This window comes from Bufo gargarizans, chromosome 4 (genome assembly GCF_014858855.1).
Source record: "Bufo gargarizans isolate SCDJY-AF-19 chromosome 4, ASM1485885v1, whole genome shotgun sequence".
NCBI lineage: Eukaryota > Metazoa > Chordata > Amphibia > Anura > Bufonidae > Bufo > Bufo gargarizans.
The window spans coordinates 341,450,370-341,471,889 of record NC_058083.1 but is presented as its reverse complement, the minus strand read 5'-3'; the positions used below and the strand labels follow the sequence as shown (position 1 = coordinate 341,471,889).

The window sequence follows — 21,520 nt, the reverse complement described above, 5'->3', positions numbered from 1 at the left end:
TCTTGTACACATAGGGTAACAGTTTTTTAAGTGCCCAGGCAATGGGCAGGTATTCTTTCTCAACGGTGGTGTATGCTTTCTCACTTTCTAACATTTTCCTTGAGAGATACACCATGTTCCTTCCCTATACTGTCTACTTGACTGAGAAAAGCTCCCAACCCACTGTCTAATGCATCAGGCTGCACCACAAATCTCGGAACTTGTTCTCGGAACTGCCTGCTCCCGATGACTGCATGTGTTTCAGAGCGGCTCGCTGCGCAGGCACAGGTAAGGACTTACCTCTGCATCGCCGGACTTGGGAATAAAGATGGCAGATCGCATGTGTTCGTCGGCGAACACTGCAAACTGGCCATCACTGCTCCTGACAACCTGCAAGCATGACATCTACGGATCCGTCTCACAAATGCATCCATTTGCATCCGGATTGCCACACCCGTCAGGCAGTTCCAGCGACGGAACTCCCTGCCGGAATCCTTTGCCGCAAGTGTGAAAGTACCCTTAGGTAGTCCATGCAGAACCTTGTACTCTGGTCCTTTTTCAGGATAAGGACTGCTCTGGCTGCCCAGGGACTGCATGAGGGGATAACCACTCCCAGTTTTAACATTTCATCCACTTCCTTACGAATAATCTGCTGAACCTGAGTTGAGACACAATACAGCAGATGCCGAATTAGCCTTGCTGTCCCAGTGTCCACCTTGATGCTCAGATAGAGTGGTTTAGCCCAGCTAGTTAGAGATTAGCTGACTGTACTAGTCTAATACTCCCCCCGTAATTGACTGGACTGGGGTGAGGTGATTTCCCAAGGTGACTTGCCCCACCCTACCTTTTTCTTTGGTGTGCAGTAAATGGTTCTGCAGCATCAGTAAATGGACAGCATATAACCACTGCACATGTATCTCTGGCCTGGTATGCTTTTAATCTGTTGTTGTGGATCTTCTTATTTTTTCAGTGGTGGGGGTCGAACGCTATCTGCTCCTAAGTTGTTTCCCAGAAGTACATTCTCCAGCAGGTGCTGTACTACTCCTACATCCACCAGTCAGTGGCTGTGAACCCTGTCTAGATGTAGTCAGGTGCTCCGAATGTTCAGAGATTCTCCTCTGGCCGCTTTCACTAACACACAGCTGGAGGGAACAATACATTTGTCCTCTACTAGATGTCTTTGATCAATGTGACCGAGGCTCCCAAGTCATGTAGCCCAACATCCTCCACACCCTCTACCCAGACTGGCTGCATATGCTGGGCTATGATCTCTCAGGTGTCCCAGTCAATCCTAGATACTGTACCAGATATGCCTGCTCTGGCTGGGGTAGTGGGATCTTCTCTGCATTCCAGCCCCATTGTAACACAGTGTTCATAGGTCGTGGAGGGTGGAAGGTATTTCCCGCTCCCATTTGACCAAAAGTTGTATTAGGCTCTCAGATCCTCCTTTTTGAGCCTCCTATAAATGGTCTCTGCTATAGTAACATAGTTTATAAGGCTAAAAAAAGACGTACGTCCATCCAGTTCAGCCTGTTATCCTGCAAGTTGATCTAGAGAAAGGCACCCTGTGAGGTACAAGCAACGTTTCTCTATTTTAGGGGGAAGAAATTCCTTCCAGGCTCAAATCAGGCATCTGGATAGATCATCAGTGTCTGATCGACGGGGGTCCGAGACACGGGACCCCTGCCGATCAGCAGTTTGAGAAGGCAGCGGCATTCCAGGTGCACAGCGGCGTTATCTCTGTTTCCCTTAGGCCCAGTGACGTCACAACTAGTATAACTGGCTTGGACGGGGATAAGCCCCATTCACTTGAATGGAGCTTAGCCGCTCCCAGGCCAGTGATACTAGTTGAAAAGTGATACTAGTTGACTACGGAGAAAAGGCCGCAATGCTCCTGGAGCGCCGCTGCCTTCTCAAACAGCTGAGACCCGGGACCCCCACCGATCAGATGTTGATGATCTATCCAGATGATAGATCATCAGTTTAAATGAACTGCAGAACCTCTGAGAAACGGGTTGATAGCTGCTACACTGGGAACGGTCTTTGCCATCTTTAGGGAAACAGTACAGAAGACTGATGATAGAAGGGGGTTAGCCCATCGGGACCTAGACATTTGTTTTGGGGGATGATTTGAGAGCTGTTAAAATGTATGCCTCTATGAACGGGGTACATAGGCTACTAGCTTGCTGCTCAGTTAATTGGGAAAGAGAAACAGAGGACTAAAAGTCCTCCGTTAGTGTGCGTTTGTGACGCTCAATGCCTAATAGCATATATTACATAAAGGATAACAGGCCAAACTGGATGCACAAATGTCGGCCTTATATACTATGTTACTAAATAATTGTCTCTCAATGGAACTGGTATCTAATAAGGATCCGCCCAAATGCTATGGCTCTACGCCTTAGGTTTTCGTTGTTTAATTAGCAAATTTAGTAGGTTTATAACCATGTGCATAGTTTTTGTATTGGAAAGAGAGATGAACTCTCCAAGTTTAATAGGTTCTTAACCTCAGTTCTAAGAGAAGTCCATTCTTTCAGATTTGCATCTGCCACTGACTTTTTAGGACCTTCAAGGAACTTTATGCTCGAAAGCAAGTTTGACAGTTTTAAATTTCTGCTTTTTTTGATGTGTACCTATTGAGATCAGTTTACCTTGGATGAAGGCTTTATGGGCTTCTGAGATATTTTGTAGGCTAGTCTAGTCATTGTCATTAAGGGAGAAAAACACAAACAGTGTGTTCTCCACATTTTTTATAGTGGCTTGAAATCAAAGAATGAGCTCATTCAGTCTCCAACAGAAATTTTTTCTGGGCAATTTAGTTAAAGGGGTTCTGCAGTTTTTTCAAATTGATGATCTATCCTCTGGATAGATCTTCAGTATCTGATCGGCGGGGGTCTGACACCCGGGACCCCTGCCGATCAGCTGTTTGAGAAGGCAGCGGTGCTGGCAGTAGTGCCGCGGCCTTCTCGCTGTTTACCGCAGGGCCAGTGACGTTGTTGAGGAAGGGTTGAGACGTATGCATATATATCCATGCATGCCTGCAAACACGTGCGGGCATGTATGGTATATATGTATACATTACCACCGCATCATGGGATGATGTGCGCAGATGTGCCCAGCATCTGCGCACGTCTGCCCATGGTGATCCCCAGGGGCTCATGGTGGCCCCTGTGGGAAATATGTGCCCCCTTAGTGTATATATGCTTATAAATGACTGCAGCCCCTTGTTATCTATAATCCCCCTGGAAGCCGTGCCCCCTTATAATGTAGGGGCTTGTGCCCCCTTATATAATAATGTGCCCCCTTTAGATATGTATTAATGTATACATGTGTATGGATGTGCCCCAAGCATCCATACGCATGTATATTATATATATTCCCCCCTCCTACACCTGAAACCAGATGTATCAGTGTGAATGTGCCCCAAGCATTCGAACCGATGCAATCTGGCTAATTGCATCAGAATGACCGGACAAGGGTCCGGTCATCCTGATGGATACAAAGAGCTCAGATTCAACAGAATCTGAGCCCTTTGTTGTAATTATCTCCAGCGCCGCTGGAGATAATTACGCATGATAGAAGAAGGGGAGAAGCCTCCCCTCCTCCTATTATGCGCACTGTCCGGAATGCTAGGTGCTGCAGACGGGAGATCAAAGGAGTCTACTGCCTGCAGCGCGCCCCCGATGTGCTGGCCGGCGCAGTGACGTCATATCACTGCGGCGGCCCACGTGGATGATGGGCGCGTGCGCGCGCCCCCTGGTGAGCGGCGCTGGAGTGCGGGCGGCCCGGCACTCAAGTTAGTTAGGGTCAGGGCCCCCACCTGGAAGAGGAGGCCCCCCAACCGGACCCACACCTGAAAGGCGAGCGCTTCCTGCGCTCTGGAAGAAAGAGCCGTGCCGCGCCCCCCCCCCTCAGAAAGGATAGAGACCCCCGACCGGACCCCCCATCCTGCAGGAGAGCGCAACCGGCGCTCAGGAGGGACTAGCCGAGCCGACCTTTATCTGAAGAGGAGCAGATCGCATCCTGCGCTCAGGAGGAGACCCCCTGGACGCGAGCATGAGTATCACCCCCTTATTCCCTGACCCCCTGCTACAATATCCCCTATCCCACCAACGATCCCTACCACAATCCCACCATTAACCCTACCCTATCTCCCTATCCCACCACCTCACATGCCTTAACCCCTTCCCTGCCAGAACCCCCAGCTCCCCTGCTGGTATTCTGGTTACCATACCCATTCCCCTAAACCAAACCCCTATTATCCCCTTGTTAACCCCATAACCCCTGATTTACCACCCCTGATTAACCCTCTGATTACCCTTGCTGTGCCTTCCACCCCTTGTTAAACCCTGTACCCGATTTCCATGTTTAACCCCTTCCCTGCCAGTACCCCAGCTCCCCTGCTGGTATTCTGGTTACCATACCCCTTAACCCCTGCTGTGTCCCTGATACCCTTGACCACCCCTGGTTAACCCTTACAGTACCCAGCAAACACCCCCCCCCCTTCCCCCTGTGGACACTGACACCCCAGGAGCTTTGCTGCTGTGCTTTAACCCTGGTTACTACATTTGCAGGGTATTAACCCTATGCATTACTGGGTAGCTGTATTTGTGTCGGTGGCCTGCATACACCCCTGCAGTGCCACCGTTAACCCTTGTCGTACCTTAGGGATAGTATAGAACCAGATGGGTGGGTTGTTAATATTACTTGTATGTGTGAACTGTATAGTTGGAATTATAGATGGAATGTATAGATGGAATTTCACTTAACATCAATAGTAGTAGTAGACAATCCAAAGAGGTATAGCCAGCGATAGAGGATTTTTAGTTCACGGGGGGCATCAGTGAGAGGATTAAGTATTCTTCTCTTAGTAAGAGTGGTGGGAGCCAGATTTTGATAAAGGTGACAGAACATTTGTCCAAGGAGTATGGGCCATGGCTTTGGGCACTACTAAGAAGGTCTTCCTTGACTCTGAATTTTAAGAAACAATATATGACTTCTCTAGGTGGCTCATTCGGCTTAGGCTTGCCCTGTAATGATATTTGCACCTGTTCAATAATGATAAACAATTGGCTATAGATCTATTGGGTGATGATTATTCTGAACTTAACTGTGGAATGTAGTGACTCTGGCGTCAGTGAAAGGGATTTCTCATAATTTTACTATTGATACATCACAGATTATACAAGGCCTCATCTCTTGTGGCATACAGTACCCCAAATTAGCACATCGTACACCCTTTGCCAGTTGGTGAACACAATAGCACCCTCCTCCCTTAGAAAAGGCTATTTAAAATCACACCTCACATACAATGACAGCAACCTGTGACAAGTCATTAAACTTATTAGCATTTAGATCAACCTTGGTCAATATGTAAAATATTTCTGTCCCTTTCATGTATTGTATATAGCAGATACCAGTATTGTTTAACGAAGTTTCACTTGTATCTTGTCACACATTATGTTTGGTGGCCCAATGCCTCCTAGAAAACCAGTATTGTTTCAATTGTACCTTGCCACACACTATGCTCCCACCCCCAATGCCCTATAAGTATGTGCTGTGGAATAGAGATTTCAGATATTGAAAACCCAAGTTCAGTCTGGGCTGTTTCTTTATCTCCTGGCCAGAGCAAATCGGATATTCATTGTACAGGGAAATATTCACTGGGTTGCAGGTCTGATGCCTCATCGTATAACCATCATAAACCTGCCTGAAGAAAAGACGCTAACAGTTTGGTGTCAGAAGTGGGATCCGCCAAAAACAGTATCGGGTAATTGATTCTATATTTTTTATATATATTATTACTACCCTATACTGTAAGAGTGGATTATTTGAACCCGGTAAGCGCTTCTGTAGCGTCTCCCAGGAATCTGATATTCCAAAAGAAAAAAAGGGGTCTGGAGTCCTTAAGAATCTGATATTCCTAAAGAAAATTAAAGGGGTCTGGAAAAACAGTACCGAATATCCTTTGCTAAAACTGTATATTGCTGTATAGTTGCTTAAGCATTTTTAGTCGTTATATACAGTACAGACCAAAAGTTTGGACACACCTTCTCATTCAAAGAGTTTTCTTTATTTTCATGACTATGAAAATTGTAGATTCACACTGAAGGCATCAAAACTATGAATTAACACATGTGGAATTATATACATAACAAACAAGTGTGAAACAACTGAAAATATGTAATATTGATGACCTATTCTGAGGATAGGTAAGAAATATTAAAACAAAGTGGATAACCCCTTTAAGGATGAAAGAGGGAGGCAGGTGTAGTAACTAATGACACTAGATGGAGCTCAGCAACTAAGTAATATGAGCAATAGATTCCTATAAGGTGAAGGCAGTTCCACTGGACTCTATATGTGTGCCAGAGTGAGGGGTACGGTGATGAAAAGACACACAGTTCCAGTCAGAGTTCAGTTTTATGGGAACAAGAGGCCAAAATAGGTATTTAGAACAGTTATATATATCTTCCTATTGTTAATGTAGTGACTAGAACTGTATACTGAACAGTTATGTGTATTTTACAGTTCCACCAAACAACTTGCAAACAAACTGCTCATACCAGATCATACTGAGCCTTAGAAAGCAAATTGCAAACTGCTCAAAACAATTGTATAGAGCAAACGGCAAACCAAGTAGAGCAAGTGAACTATTGGTTAAACCTCAGATATACCTCTCAGAGAGATCATAAAGTGCTTAAATAACTTAAAGTGAGAATACAGATACTCAAGAGAGAAATATATCCACCATTTATGTTGAATGACAAGATTGAACAGTTGAACCACCATCTTATGCATACTACCATTTATTCCTACTTTATTCAACACATGTTTTGTACATGGACTATCTGCTGCTATTTGTTATATATGAAGAAAAGTTGAAGTTAATAAAAAAGTTATTTCAAGCATTTGGTGTGCTCTTTAAACCTACTGTTTCCATAGAATGGCGCTAGAGGAATTACAGAGTAATAGACAGAGATATTAAAATTCTTCTAATGCCACAGCGCAAAAGACACTTCATACTGCGCCTGCCACAGTGGAACTATTACCCTCAGAGGGCGAAGCAAAAGCACCCCTCAACTTGCACAGAAAAGAGCGCATTAGAGCAGCTGAGTGCCAGCATATACCGCCGCGCAGCAAATGTTCCCTGAGTGAGCAAGCAAAGACCCCTCAGCGGAGCTACCAGGGAGGCTACAGAACGTGTGCATTAGTCAAACTGCAGCTGACTCTTAAAGTGGCAGAATGGCAAAGGCAAAATAGTCAGAGAAAGAGCGCCAACCCTCCTGCGATCCCTAGAGAGAGAAAGAGACACATGGTGAGGCCAAAGTCCAGAGCTAGAGTGCCCGCATCGCTATCCACGAAGAGGCCACGTTCTGCAGCCAGCTAGTTTCCCGCCTCTAGGCCCAAAGCCTGCACAGCGTATCCAAGCCAGCGCATCGCAAGTCAGCACAAAGAATAGCAAGCAGCGTATACAAGTCAGCGCATCGCAAGTCTGCACAGAGCATCACAAGTCAGCGCAGAGCATCACATCACGAAAAGACGCATCTTCTTTAAAACAGACATTTGTTCCAGCAACCTTCAGATCGCAGTATCCTGCTTTTCAGAATAAGGTCAGAGCTTTCCTTTTATTACTTATCATTGCATATAGGCTTTGGCATAAAGAGACATTTTTTGTGTTCATAAATAAGAGACTTTAAAACAAAGGACAGTTTGTAGAATATGGACTCTAAAGTATTTAAAGTGAAAGTCATTTATTGCCTGCATTTATTGCTGTTACATTTAAAGTGAAAGTCATTTATTTTAGCATTTGTCAATATTGCATTTAAAGTGAAAGGCATCTTATTATTTGTATTGATTGTTATAGCATTTAACCCCTTCACTACCGAGCCACTTTTCACCTTAAATCCCAGGCCGATTTTTGCAAATCTGACACGTGTCACTTGTGGTAATAACTTTAAAACACTTTTACTTATCCAGGCCATTCTGAGACTGTTTTCTCATCACATATTGTACTTCATGACAGTGGTAAAATTAAGTAAAAAAATTTCATTTTTATTTATAAAAAAAATACCAAAATTACTAAAAATTTAGAAAAATTTCCAAATTTCAATTTCCATACTTTTATAATAGATAGTAATAACTCCAAAAAAAGTTACTACTTTTATTGCCCATATGTCTACTTCATGTTTAGATAATTTTGTGAATGCCATTTTATTTTTTGGGGATGTTAGAAGGCTTAGAATTTTAAAAGCAAATCTTGAAATTTTCCAGAAAATTTCCAAAACCCACTTTTTAAAGACCAATTCAGGTCTGGAGTCACTTTGTGAGGCTTACATAATAGAAACTACCCAAAAATGGCCCCATTTTAGAAACACCCCATATGTTGTCGTAAACTGCTGTACAGGCAGATGGCAGGGCGCAGAAGGAAAGGAACGCCATATGGTTTTTGGAAAGCAGATTTCACTGGGATAATTTTAAGCTACCATGTCACATTTGAAATCCCACTGATACACCCCTATAGTAGAAACTCCAAAAAAGTGACGCCATTTTAGAAAATACACCCCTCAAGGTATTTAAAAATGATTTTACAAACTTTAACCCTTTAGGTGTTCCACAAGACTTAATGGAAAATAGAGATGAAATTTCAGATTTTCACTTTTTTGACAGATTTTCCATTTTAATCAATTTTCTTCCACTAACAAAGCAAGGGTTAAAAGCCAAACAAAACTCAATATTTATTGCCCTGATTCTGTAGTTTACAGAAACACCCCATATGTGGTCGTAAACTGCTGTACGGGCAGACGGCAGGGCGCAGAAGGAAAGGAACGCATTATGGTTTTTGGAAAGCAGATTTCACTGGGATAATTTTAAGCTGCCATGTCACATTTGAAGACCCCCTGATGCACCCCTAGAGTAGAAACTCCATAAAGAGACCCCATTTTGGAAACAACGGAATAAGGTGGCAGTTCTGTTGGTACTATTCTAGGGAACATATGATTTTTGGTTGCTCTATATTACACTTTTTGTGAAGGCAAGGTAACAAAAAATAGCTGTTTTGGCACTGTTTTTATTTTTTGTTATTTACAGTGTTCATCTGACAGGTTAGATCATGTGCTATTTTTATGGAGCAGGTTGTTATGGACACGACAATACCAAATATGACTACTTTTTTGGTTGTTTGTTTTTAGATTATTTTTTTTGGGCGACTGTCTTATGTAGGGGCTTATTTTTTACAGGATAAGATGACGGTTTGATTGGTACTATTTTGGGGTGCATATGACATTTTGATCGCTTGCGATTACACTTTTTGTGATGTAAGGTGACAACAAATGGCTTTTTTGACATCGTTTTTATATATATATTTTTTTAGAGTGTTCACCTGAGGGGTTAGGTCATGTGGTATTTTTATAGAGCAGGTTGTAACGGACGCACTTTAACACAATAAAAGCATTTTTGAAACAAAAAAAATCATGTTTTAGTGTCTTCATAGTCTGAGAGCCATAGTTTTTTTTATTTTTTGGGTGATTGTAGGGGCTCATTTTTTGCGTGATGAGGTGACAGATTGGTACTATTTTGGGGTGCATACACCTTTTTGATCGATTGCTGTTGCACTTTTAGTGCTGTAAGATGACCCAAAAATTTTTTAGCATAGTTTTTATTTTACTTTTTGACGCTGTTCACCTAATTGGTTAGATCATGTGATATTTTTATAGAGCTGATACGGATGAGGCGATAACTAATATGCCTACTTTTCTTTTTTTTCCCTATCTTTTACAACAAAAAAAATTTTATTTATTTTGGGAAAAGGACACTTTTTTTTTTTTACTTCAAACTTAAAAATAGTTTTATTGAAATTTATTTATTTTTTTTACTTTTTTTTTTTACTATTTTTGTCCCACTTTGGGACTTCAACTTTTGGGGGTCTGATCCCTTTTACAATGCATTACAATACTTCTGTATTGTAATGCATTGGCTGTAAGTGTATTACAGATTGTAATACACTTACAGCCTGCTTGCCTGTGAGATCAGGGGGCTGGATCTCACAGGCTCTCCAGGAAGGCAGCCACGATGCCTAAGGAAGGCATCGGGCTGCCTTCCCTGCCACAGGGTCCCCGTCACAGCAGCGCAGGGACCCCATGGACACCGGCACCAGTGAGGATACCGCACGTGCCGCGGACAGCACTGACTGCGGCCGTGCAAAGGTTATTGCGCTGGCATCAGTGTTTTCACCGATGCTAGAGCATACAGCAGGGGTCCGGCTATCAGTGACAGCCACCCCTGCCTCTGACCTGTACTGCGCTGGGATTTCTGTCCCGCATTTATGCGCCGTACATGTATGGTGCTGGTATCCTAATGGTTAGAGTAAAATGTCTGAGCCTATTCCTACCATGCCACTGTTAGAGGATACAAAGATAGATAGGATAGAAGGTGAAGAACAAGCATTAGTCGTGCTGCAAACAAATCTAGTCCAAACAAATGAACTAAGACGTTTATCACATGCCAGAAAACTGACCCCAAAGATGCTGGAAAATTTGGAGCAAGAAGCAGCACTGAAAGGAAAAAAGTTTGCCAGAATGTATGATAACTGGAAATGATACATTAAAGACCTTCATAGAAAGCTGAAATAAGTATAAAAGGGAACTTGAGTGATATGGTAGAGATGGTAGAAAAATCTGAATCAGAGCTTATGGCAGCATATGTCAACCTGTGGTCGTCTACGACACCTTCCCAGAAACATGGACACATGTACCGTGGTCACTAAATATTTGGTAAAGCTTGTGAGAGAACTATCATCTGCAGAAAACTATGATGAAGTTAAAGCAAGAAGTAGAATGAATGAGCTTTTTATGAGAGGCTATGCTAGGTCCTTAGGTGGAACCACAATCTCAAGTGTAACTTCCTTCGCTAGCAGAAGTGCCACCCACGTATCAGAGTCTGCAAGTACTTCAGCCTTAAGAAAGGAATTTGCTGAACAACTTGCTGTCAAGAGAGCAGAAATTTAGATGGAAGCTGACATCAAGGCACAGCGCTATCAAACGGAAGCACAGCGCCATCAAATGGAAGCTGAAATGGAAGCACAGCGCCAACAGATGAAAAGTCTGGAAAGGCAGAAAGAAGTTAAGCTCATAGAAGCCAGACTGTTTTTTTTTTTCCACAACATTCACTATACAAGTTTAATAATGGGATATTTTAATAAATTGGGTCATTATAGACTCGACAATACCAATTATGTTAGTTTATTATAAGTATGATAAATGGGAAAAGGGGCTTTAATATTTTAGAATAGATTAGGAAGAGCGATCGGGGTTTAGTAAGGCTACAGTCGTACAACAGTGAAAAACAGCTATTTTTGTAACAGCCATCACACGCCTCGTTTTAGAGCAAATTGAAATCAAAGGGACTATTCACATCGCCTTATTTAATTGCCAATGAATAGTGTCTGTCAAACAATAAGGCGTGCTATTTTTTGCTATTTTCATGGCCAGACTGACCCCATTGAAATAATTTACCGACACTCGTTTAATGGCTGTTAAAAACTGTTACACTAGTGAAAAATGGCCTTTTAGAGGTTAAATAAATAAAAAATACACTCATCCACTTGCCTTTGCAGAGGCAGTCAATCTTCTCTTGATGCTGAAAGACTGGTGTTTCTAGGTGACAGCATCATGCTGGGAGTTCAGGTCCTTCAGCATCAAGCCTCTGCATGTGCAAGTGGATGAAAATAATTTTTGGGCATAAAAAAACTCCACCTTATGCTGGGGTTCACTCATTTACTGTTATGTCAATGTAGCCTCAAAGTCAACAACAGGTCATCTGCAACGGGCCCATGGGTTCAGCATCTGCGGTATCCCTTGCCCCTTAAGAGGTTTCTACGAAATATGTCCCTCTTATAGAGCAAGTAAACGTGACACCAGCTGCGGTTAAGCAGCGGAAGCTCAAGGCTCCCTTTGTAGATGGTAATGTTGATACCCAGAGGTAGGATTGCCAGAGTGGCGCAGGGTGGCCTACAGTCTCTGTAGATGTTATGTACACATGTCACGGTGTTCCTACTTGGATATCTGTGGATCCCAGACATGATGTGGTCCGAAGCAGTGCAAAAAGGGTAGGTGAACTTGGATGATGAACAAGTGGAATAAATGGAGTTCAGACTTTGTAGTAACATTGAACAGTTGCTTTTACTTGGAATAAATTGTTAATCCAAACAGCTTCCAAATGATATCTTGGTCATCAGTAGGTATTGGCTTAACTGTGGCAGGCAAATACTTCTCTGCAACAATCTCAGCTCTTATATGCGGTAGCTCTCTCAGCTCTGCTATGCTTTGCTGGATAAATAGGAAACTCTTCCTCTTCTGCTGAAACTTAAGTTAGCTATAGTTTGTCTCTTACTTATTGTCCTAGGAACTTCTCGTCCTGGCTTTAGAGTACCTCAAGCTTCGGCTCAGCTTGGGTGAAGGCAATGCAAGCCCAGGTGGGGACAAGCAACCATGTAGAATTCAGAGGCAGGGCCTCTGGGCCTAGCAGAGCAGACAGTGCTCTGCTAGCCAGCACACAACCTCTCCCTAAGTAGGGTGGACTAGAACACAACCTGTCCCCAAGGAGGGGAAGGCTAAACTTCTCACTAACTTCTCCCTAACACAGAACTCCTCCCTCTAGCTACAGAGGGCTGGAAGGAACCAGAAGGTTCCTCTCCAGACCACCATCTGCTGGTGGACCAGGTTATTAAACTTGAACATAACAGTTTTGTGAATAAGTATACATATTATTAAGTGATGACATGAAATACATTAGATGTTATACGTTAGCACATAGGAAATGGTAGCAAGGTGCCAAAAAGAAGTGGTAATGGCATTCCCCTTTACTTAAGAGGCAAGTCGCCCTTGACTTGTGCTCCGGGTAGAGGTACATATATGTATATGCTCTAAGGATATCAAAATTAGATAAGGTGCTGCATTAAAAGACAGACATAAAGTTTAGCAACAGCTACTAACAGGTCTCTCAGCCCAAATGAGTAGGGTGTCCTACAACAGTTTCCCTATCAGGTATAACCAGAGAACCAATATAGTGTGCATTAAGCGATCATTACAGACTAACTTCGGAACATTCTGGCTATGAATACCAAAGAAAGCACAGGGGTGACTTCACTCCATCAACCCACCACTATGCAATGAAAACGCCCACAGATAGAAGGGTGGCTATATCCGGGGTCCCTTCTGGCAACAAGGTCTAATTATGCTTTATGCTTTACGCTTTGTCACCTTGATGATTGAAACAGGTAGCAAATATTATTATAAGACGAGGCCTAAAGCCTTAGGACACATCAAACAAGGAGGAGTGACCGGTCAAACATTAAAACACTTCAATAATTCAGTACTTTGGGAGGAGAGACATTTTCTCCTACAACGCCAGAGATAATAGCAGCTGATCACCCTTAATGATGTTTAGTTTGCTTGGAACATAACCACTTGGTTTATAACCATTAGTTGTACATGTACTAGCTTAACTTAGCACAATACCACTTGGTTTAGAACCATTAGTTCAAATTGTACTCAGAGGCAAACATTATTGAGCGATAAAATATAGGACATGCTTGGAACATACCAGACGCACTAAGAGGCAGTCCATTGTGAGCAACAAAGTAAGGTGCTGACCATATGGCTAAGATGGTGAGATGAATAAGTTGGACAATAAGTGCATAATAAAACATATTGCGGCACCTGTAAAAGAATGCATACAATATGCACATTTCTTGAACGTTGCTGAAAAGTAAAACGGTTAGTGCAAAATATAGCAGGCACATTTTTAATAATGCAAATAGATAGTTCAATAAAGTAGTGCAAATAAATCACTTTAGAGTCTCTTATCTTCTGTCCCTGAAGACAAAGTTCATTACACTGTCACTGTCACGGCTGTCATGGTCTGGTAGTAGTAGATCGCGACACGTTTGCCGTGCATGCTTGTTGCTGGTCGCAATGTGTTGTTAGCATGATTTTACACTTCCCCTTTTAAGGCTGGTGTACCTTCCCATTTTCATTTGTTTTGGGTTAAAGGTGTGTGCAAGGTGGAGCTGGGTTTGGCCTCATGGATCTTCTTATACTGGAGCTTGAGGTTAGTTGTATGTTTGCCTTTGTATGAGTAGGAGCTTTGCTCCTCTCTGGATGTGTCACCTGTCCGTGAGGGCCTCCTTGTGCAGCATCAAGATCTTTGGCAATGTCATCCCGATGTTTCCCCGTGTCCCCTTAGCCTTCCTCACCTGTTTATGATGTTTGGTGTGGGTTTATGTACAGGGTATTTGTTGTATGTCATTTGGTGTTCCATGTCTGGTCTATTTGGTGTTTGTAGTCCAGCATGGTTGTTTGACATTTCCCCTGTCTGTCTGTGCCTGCGGAAGTAGGCTCCATGGTTTCCCGGAGGGGTGAACAACAAGTCAGCAAGCTGTAGTTGTTCCACCCAGTCATTGTGGCAGGTAAGTGGTGGTTGTTCCAGTGCGAGTCGTTTGCGCTGGGCTCTTAACTGCCGTTATGTGTTCATGCTTGCTCTCTGTTCCTTTCCTTGTTGCTAGGCCTGCTAACATGAGACACATGTATGTCATTTGGTGTTCCAGACATGGAACACCAAATGACATACAACAAACACCCTGTACATAAACCCACACCAAACATCATAAACAGGTGAGGAAGGCTACGGGAAAACGTCGGCTTGCAATGAGGTTTCAAAGGTGAAAGAAGCTTTTCACACACTTGGAAAGGATATACGGGAGGTTGCATCAACTGTTTCATTCTCTGCAGTTTTGCCTGTGCATAACCTTCAGCATGACAGGAAGATGCGCATTAAGGAATTCAATGTATGGCTTGGTGAATGGTGTCTGAACCAAGGGTTTGGCTTTGTCTCATGTTAGCTCTTGTTGGAATGGAAAAGAACTGTACAAGAAAGATGGTTTGCATCTTTCTCTCAAGGGAACGAATGTCCTCGGTGAACAGTTCCAAGTATTTGCTAAGAAGCATTTAAACTAGGAAAGGGGGGCAAAAGAGTGATAATCCAGCAGTCCGACTGCCCCCCGGAACAATGCCAGAAGAGGCCAGTGTCACAAAGGTTAAGAAATGACAAGCTCAGAGTCTTGTCTACAAATGCTCGCAGTCTAGGGAATAAGCTCAATGAACTTGAGGCTATAATGGCATCTGAGAATATAGATGTAGTGGCTGTTACTGAGACATGGTTCAAGGGGAGTAATGACTGGGATATATCAATACCAGGGTTCTCTCTATACAGGAAAGACAGAGAAGGCAAGAAGGGGGAGGGGTGGCCCTGTATGTGAAAGATAGCATAAAATCTAATTTGATACAAGTTAGCGAGAACAATTTAGTCAGTTTGGGTTACCTTGCAGCTTGATAATCATAAAGTAACTCGTGTAGGTGTGATATATAGACCACCTAGCCAAGTCAAAGAATTAGATGATCTACTAGTTGAGGAAATAGCTAAAATGACATTGAAGGGGGAAGTTATCATTATGGGAGACTTCAATCTTCCAGATGTAAACTGGAAAACCAAAATAGCTAGTTCTGCCAGGAGTACAGATATTCTAAATTCCCTACTGGGATTATCTCTACAGCAAGTAGTGGAGGAGCCAACCCGGAAGGAGGTCATTTTAAATTTAGTATTCACAAATGGGAATTTGGTATCTGATATTACTGTAGGGGAAAGCTTGGGATCTAGTGATCACCAGGCAGTGTGGTTTACTATAAGTACAGTGACTGAGTCACACCACACAAAAACAAAAGTTTTAGATTTTAGAAAAACTGACTTTTCTAAAATTAGATTAGTGGTACACGAGTCCCTATCAGACTGGAACAGTTTCATTGGAGTCCAGGAGAAATGGGACTACTTAAAAGTGGCACTATTGAAGGCAACAGAAAATTGCATTAGGCTTGTCAGTAAAAGCAAATAAAGGAAGAGACCACTGTGGTACTCAGCAGAAGTGGCCAAAATCATTAAAAACAAAAAGATAGCATTTAGGAATTATAAAAAAAAAAAAAAAAAAAGAGGATGACAGACAAATTTATAAGATTAAGCAGAGAGAGGCCAAACAAGTTATAAGAGCTTCTAAAGCACAGGCAGAAGAGAAATTAGCTCAGTCAGGGGAAAAAAGGCGATAAGGCATTCTTCAGATACATAAATGAAAAAAGGAAACTAAAACAAGGAATTACCAAATTAAAAACAAAAGAAGGAAGGTATATGGAAGAAGATAAAGAACTAGCTGACTGCCTCAATGAATACTTCTGTTCAGTTTTTACAAAGGAAAATGAAGGAGAAGGACCTCAGTTAGGAAAGAAGACTAATGAATCTTTTGATGCATGTGTCTTTACAGAGGAAGAGGTTCTAAGTCAACTGTCTAAAATTAATACAAATAAGTCACAGGGGCCTGATGGGATACACCCAAAGCTATTAAAAGAGCTCAGCGGTGAACTAGCAAAACCATTAACAGATTTATTTAACCAATCACTGGCAACAGGAGTCGTCCCCGAGAGGATTGGAAATTAGCAAATGTTGTGCCCATTCACAAGAAAGGTAGTAGGGAGGAATCGGGCAACTATAGGCCAGTAAGCCTGACATCAATAGTGGGGAAATTAATGGAAACCATACTTAAGGAGAGGATTGTGGAACATCTAAAATCCCATGGATTGAAAGATGAAAAACAGCATGGGTTTACTTCAGGGAGATCATGTCAAACTAATCTTATTGATTTTTTTGATTGGGTGACTAAAATAATAGATGGAGGAGGTGCAGTAGACATCGCTTATCTAGACTTTAGTAAGGCTTTTGATACTGTCCCACATAGAAGGCTTATAAATAAAGTGCAGTCTTTGGGCTTGGACTCCCATATTGTTGAATGGATTAGGCAGTGGCTGAGGGACAGGCAACAGAGGGTTGTAGTCAATGGAGTATATTCAGACCAAGGTCTTGTTACCAGTGGGGTACCTCAGGGATCTGTTCTGGGACCCATATTGTTTAATATCTTTATCAGCGAAATTGCAGAAGGCCTCAATGGTAAGGTGTGTCTTTTTGCTGATGACACAAAGATTTGTAACAGGGTTGATGTTCCTGGAGGGATACACCAAATGGAAAAGGACTTAGGAAAACTAGAGGAATGGTCAAAAATCTGGCAACTAAAATTTAATGTTGATAAGTGCAAGATAATGCACCTGGGACGTAAAAACCCAAGAGCAGAATATAAAATCAGTGATACAGTCCTAACCTCAGTATCTGAGGAAAGGGATTTAGGGATCATTATTTCAGAAGACTTAAAGGTAGGCAGACAATGTCATAGAGCAGCAGGAAATTCTAGCAGAATGCTTGGGTGTATAGGGAGAGGAATTACCAGTAGAAAGAGGGAGGTGCTCATGCCGCTCTACAGAGCACTAGTGAGACCTCATTTGGAGTATTGTGCTCAGTACTGGAGACCATATCTCCAGAAGGATATTGATACTTTGGAGAGAGTTCAGAGAAGAGCTACTAAACTGGTACATGGATTGCAGGATAAAACTTACCAGGAAATATTAAAGGACCTTAACATGTATAGCTTGGAAGAAAGACGAGACAGAGGGGATATGATAGAAACTTTTAAATACATAAAGGGAATCAACAAGGTAAAAGAGGAGAGAATATTTAAAAGAAGAAAAACTGCTACAAGAGGACATAGTTTTAAATTAGAGGGGCAAAGGTTTAAAAGTAATATCAGGAAGTATTACTTTACTGAGAGAGTAGTGGATGCATGGAATAGCCTTCCTGCAGAAGTGGTAGCTGCAAATACAGTGGAGGAGTTTAAGCATGCATGGGATAGGCATAAGGCCATCCTTCATATAAGATAGGGCCAGGGGCTATCCATAGTATTTAGTATATTGGGCAGACTAGATGGGCCAAATGGTTATTATCTGCCGACACATTCTATGTTTCTATGTTTATCCGTGTCTTGGATGAACAGGTCTTCTCCTAGTCCTGACATTATTACCAGGGATCTCTAGGGTTATTAGGGTCCTACGTTCCGGGTATGAGCCATCAGGGTTGGCTCATACAGTCAGGAGGTCAGGGATTGTATTTGCATAGGAGGTGACCTGCTCCCTTATCCTGGCTTCCAGGCCTAGTGGCTTGGTCTATATAGACATTGTGCAGTGGGGCGTTTTTCCCCACTCCCCACCGTGACAGTATGTTCAAAAATGGCTCCCCAGGTGTTTCTTCCCTGCGGAAGTGGGTGCAGCATGGATTGCCTCACGTTTTGGGCATTCATGCTTTTCCTCCGGAGGGAGGGCGAAAGGGGAGTTTCGGTTAACTGTGCGGTTCTCGGTTACTGTTTGCGTTGTTGTAAACTGTCACTAGTGTTAGCCCCCCTCGTCCATTTCTCAGTGGTTCCTTGCTCTTGTGCCATGTTGCTGGTTGCATTCTTTTGGTGTACTGGCTGCGTGCTGGTTGGGGAATGCTTGCTGGCAGCGGCCCTGAGTGTGAACTGAGTCTGAGTTTCTCCTGACTGCTTGTTGGCTGGCTGCCTGGTTTCTAGTCAGTGGTTAAGGCATGCTGGCGGCAGTTCAGGGTGATGTACTGACACTGATCTTCACTTTTTTTTCCCCTTGGTGTTGGGTGTTCCACCTTTTTTCCCCGTTATGTTTTGGGGAGGGCTTTGAGGGGAGGGAGTGTCACGGCTGTCATGGCCTGGTGGTAGTGGACCATGACGAGGGGCATAGCTAAAGGACCTGGTGCAAGAGTTCAGCTTGGCCCCCCTTCTCTCAGTGCTTTGTGGCCAGGGGGCAGGGAAGCACATAGCCTTTGTGCTGGCTGGGGCAAAAATGTAAATGGCAAGCACCCCACCCCATGCCAAATTCTTGATCCTCCAGCCAGAGTTATGACTTGACCAGCATGCACTTTCTATAATACCAGTGTCTTCTTATGTGGCACAATTGGGCTCCCTCAGGCTCTTGGGCCCGGTAGCAACTGCTACCTGTGCACCCCCTATAGCTACGCCCTTGACCGTGACACTTTTGCCGTGCATGCTTGTTGCTGGTGGCAATGTGTTGTTAGAATGATTTTACACTTCCCCTTTAACCCTTTTGCTACCAGCGCCGTACATGTATGGCGCTGGTAGCGCAGTGCAAGCATGACGCTCGCGCGTGCAGGCCAGCAGAGACCTTCAGCTAAAAACCGCAACCGGCAATAATGCCGATCGCGGTAATTGCATGCTTTAGATGCTGTGATCAAGTGAGATCACGGCACCTAAATGCGCAAAAACCCCTTAGTACTGAAGCCCTGTACGGCCAATCAGGACTTCAGTACTTGCACTGAATGCTCTGAGTCTCTATGAAAAGATTCTGAGCATTAATGCTTCAATTCTTATTTTGGCCACCAGATGGCAGTCCAACATAAGAAATGAGCAAAATGCAAAGAAATTGTCAATTTTAAAATTCCTGAGGTCAAAATGAAAAATTAAAAAACATTTAAACTTTCTATCCTTAGAAATAATCACCCCCCTTTCTGTATAATAAAAAAAAAATTAAATAACAATAAATATAAACATCCTGGGTACCACCACGACCGAAAACGCCCATACTATAAAAAATAAAATAAAAAATCCATTATGGCTAATGGCGTAACGGAAAAAAGGGAAAAAATGGCCGTTTTGCCATTTTTTCATTGCTTCTCTTACCCAAAAAAATGAAATAAAATGTGATAAAAAAGTCACGCACACTCCAAAGTGGTATCATTTAAAAACTTTGGATTGCCCCTAAACAGCTCAGTAGACATAAGTATAAAAAGGTTATGGGGGTCAGAATATGGTGATGTAAATTTATGGTGATGTAAAAAAAATATATATATACATATAGGCGATAGTTGTAATCGATCTGACCCAGAGAATGAAGGGCATAGGTCAGTTTTGCCGTGGAAACAAAACCCGTAAAACAGTGGAGGGATTGTGTTATTTTTTCCAATTCCACCCCATTTGGATTTTTTTCCTGCTTCCCACTACATTTTATGCCATAAGTAATGGTGGCATTAGAAAGTACAACTTACCTCGCAAAAAAATAAACCCTCATACAGATATGTGACTGGAAATATAAAGAAGTTACTCACGAAAAATAGGGAAGAAAAATGAAAATGCAAAAATGAAAAAACCTCCGGTAGCCAAAGGGTTAAGACTGGTGTTTATTCCCATTTTGGTTTGTTTTGGGTTAAAGGTGCTGGGTGTGGCCTCATGCCTCTCCTTGAGGTTAGTTGTATGTCTGCCTTTGTATGAGTAGGAGCTTTGCTCCTCTCTGGATGTGTCACCTGTCCGTGAGGGCCTCCTTGTGGAATATCAAGTTCTTTGTCAATGTCATCCCGATGTTTCCCCGTGTCCCCTTACCCTTCCTCACCTGTTTATGATGTTTGGTGTGGGTTTATGTACAGGGTGTTTGTTGTATGTCATTTGGTGTTCCATGTCTGGTCTATTTGGTGTTTGTACTCCAGCATGGTTGTTTGACATTTCCCCTGTCTGTCTGTACCTGTGGAAGTGGGCTCCATGGTTTCCCGGAGGGGTGAACCACAAGTCAGCAAGCTGTAGTTGTTACACCCAGTTGTTGTGGCAGGTAAGTGGTGGTTGTTCCAGTGCCTGTAGTTTGCGCTGGGCTCTTACCTGCCGTTATGTGTTTATGCTTGCTCTCTGTTCCTTTCCTTGTTGCTAGGCTTGCTGGACATTCGAGTTCATCTGTGTCTTGGATGAACAGGTCTTCTAGTCCTGACATTATTACCAGGGATGGTTATTAGGGTCCTACGGTTGGCTCATACAATCAGGAGGTCAGGGATTGTATTTAGGGATGCATAGGAGGTAACCTGCTCCCTTATCCTGGCTTCCAGGCCTAGTGGCATGGGCTTTATAAACATTGTACAGTGGGAGGTTTCCCCCACTCCCCACCGTGACAGTCACTTTAAGTGCAATAAAAGTTTCTTGTAATACAAGGGAAATAATTGTAATCCATGGAGACAATGTCATTAGTTGTAATCCACAAGGCACATAGTCATTTGTAATCCAGATAGGTTGTCACTTCCTCCTTCCATGATGCAAAGTAGTTCCCTGTAGGCAGGGCTAAGTTTTCATGCTTCAGCGAGGAGCGCTCCTTCAGTTTCGCGCCTCTGGGAATGAAGAAGATGCTGCGCCATAGACTGTAAAAATGTCGATTTAACTCTTTGGGCGCCGGTCACTCCGCAACAAAGTCATTAAAGTCACTTTCAACAACAGATTTATAAATCCAACAGTTAAATAAAGTTGGTAGGCGCACAATTTTGTTGTTATACTAAAGAACAGGAGTCAAACAGTCTGCGACACACAGTATGGTTTTGTCATAATCCTGTTCGTTATGGAACACAGTTTTAACATTGCATGAAATCCTGTTTGTGACGCCAAAGTGATGCAACGGGCGCGCAGGTTCAGCATCTGGGGTATCACTTGCCCCTTGGGAGGTTTCTACGAAATATGTCCCTCTTATAGAGCAAGTAAACGTGACGCCAGCTGCGGTTAAGC

The 21,520-nt window shown here is 42.9% G+C and overlaps 1 protein-coding gene across 1 annotated transcript in view; it reads right to left on the bottom strand.

Moving 5' to 3' along the window:
* LOC122935423 (anti-sigma-I factor RsgI-like) overlaps positions 1 to 20,744 on the bottom strand; it is a 30,785-nt gene extending 10,041 nt beyond the window's left edge. The window contains exon 1 of the mRNA XM_044291192.1: positions 20,636 to 20,744. Within this exon, the coding sequence (XP_044147127.1) occupies positions 20,636 to 20,744 (109 nt within the window). The remainder of the gene's footprint in view (positions 1 to 20,635) is intronic.
* Between the last annotated feature and the right edge of the window lie 776 nt (positions 20,745 to 21,520).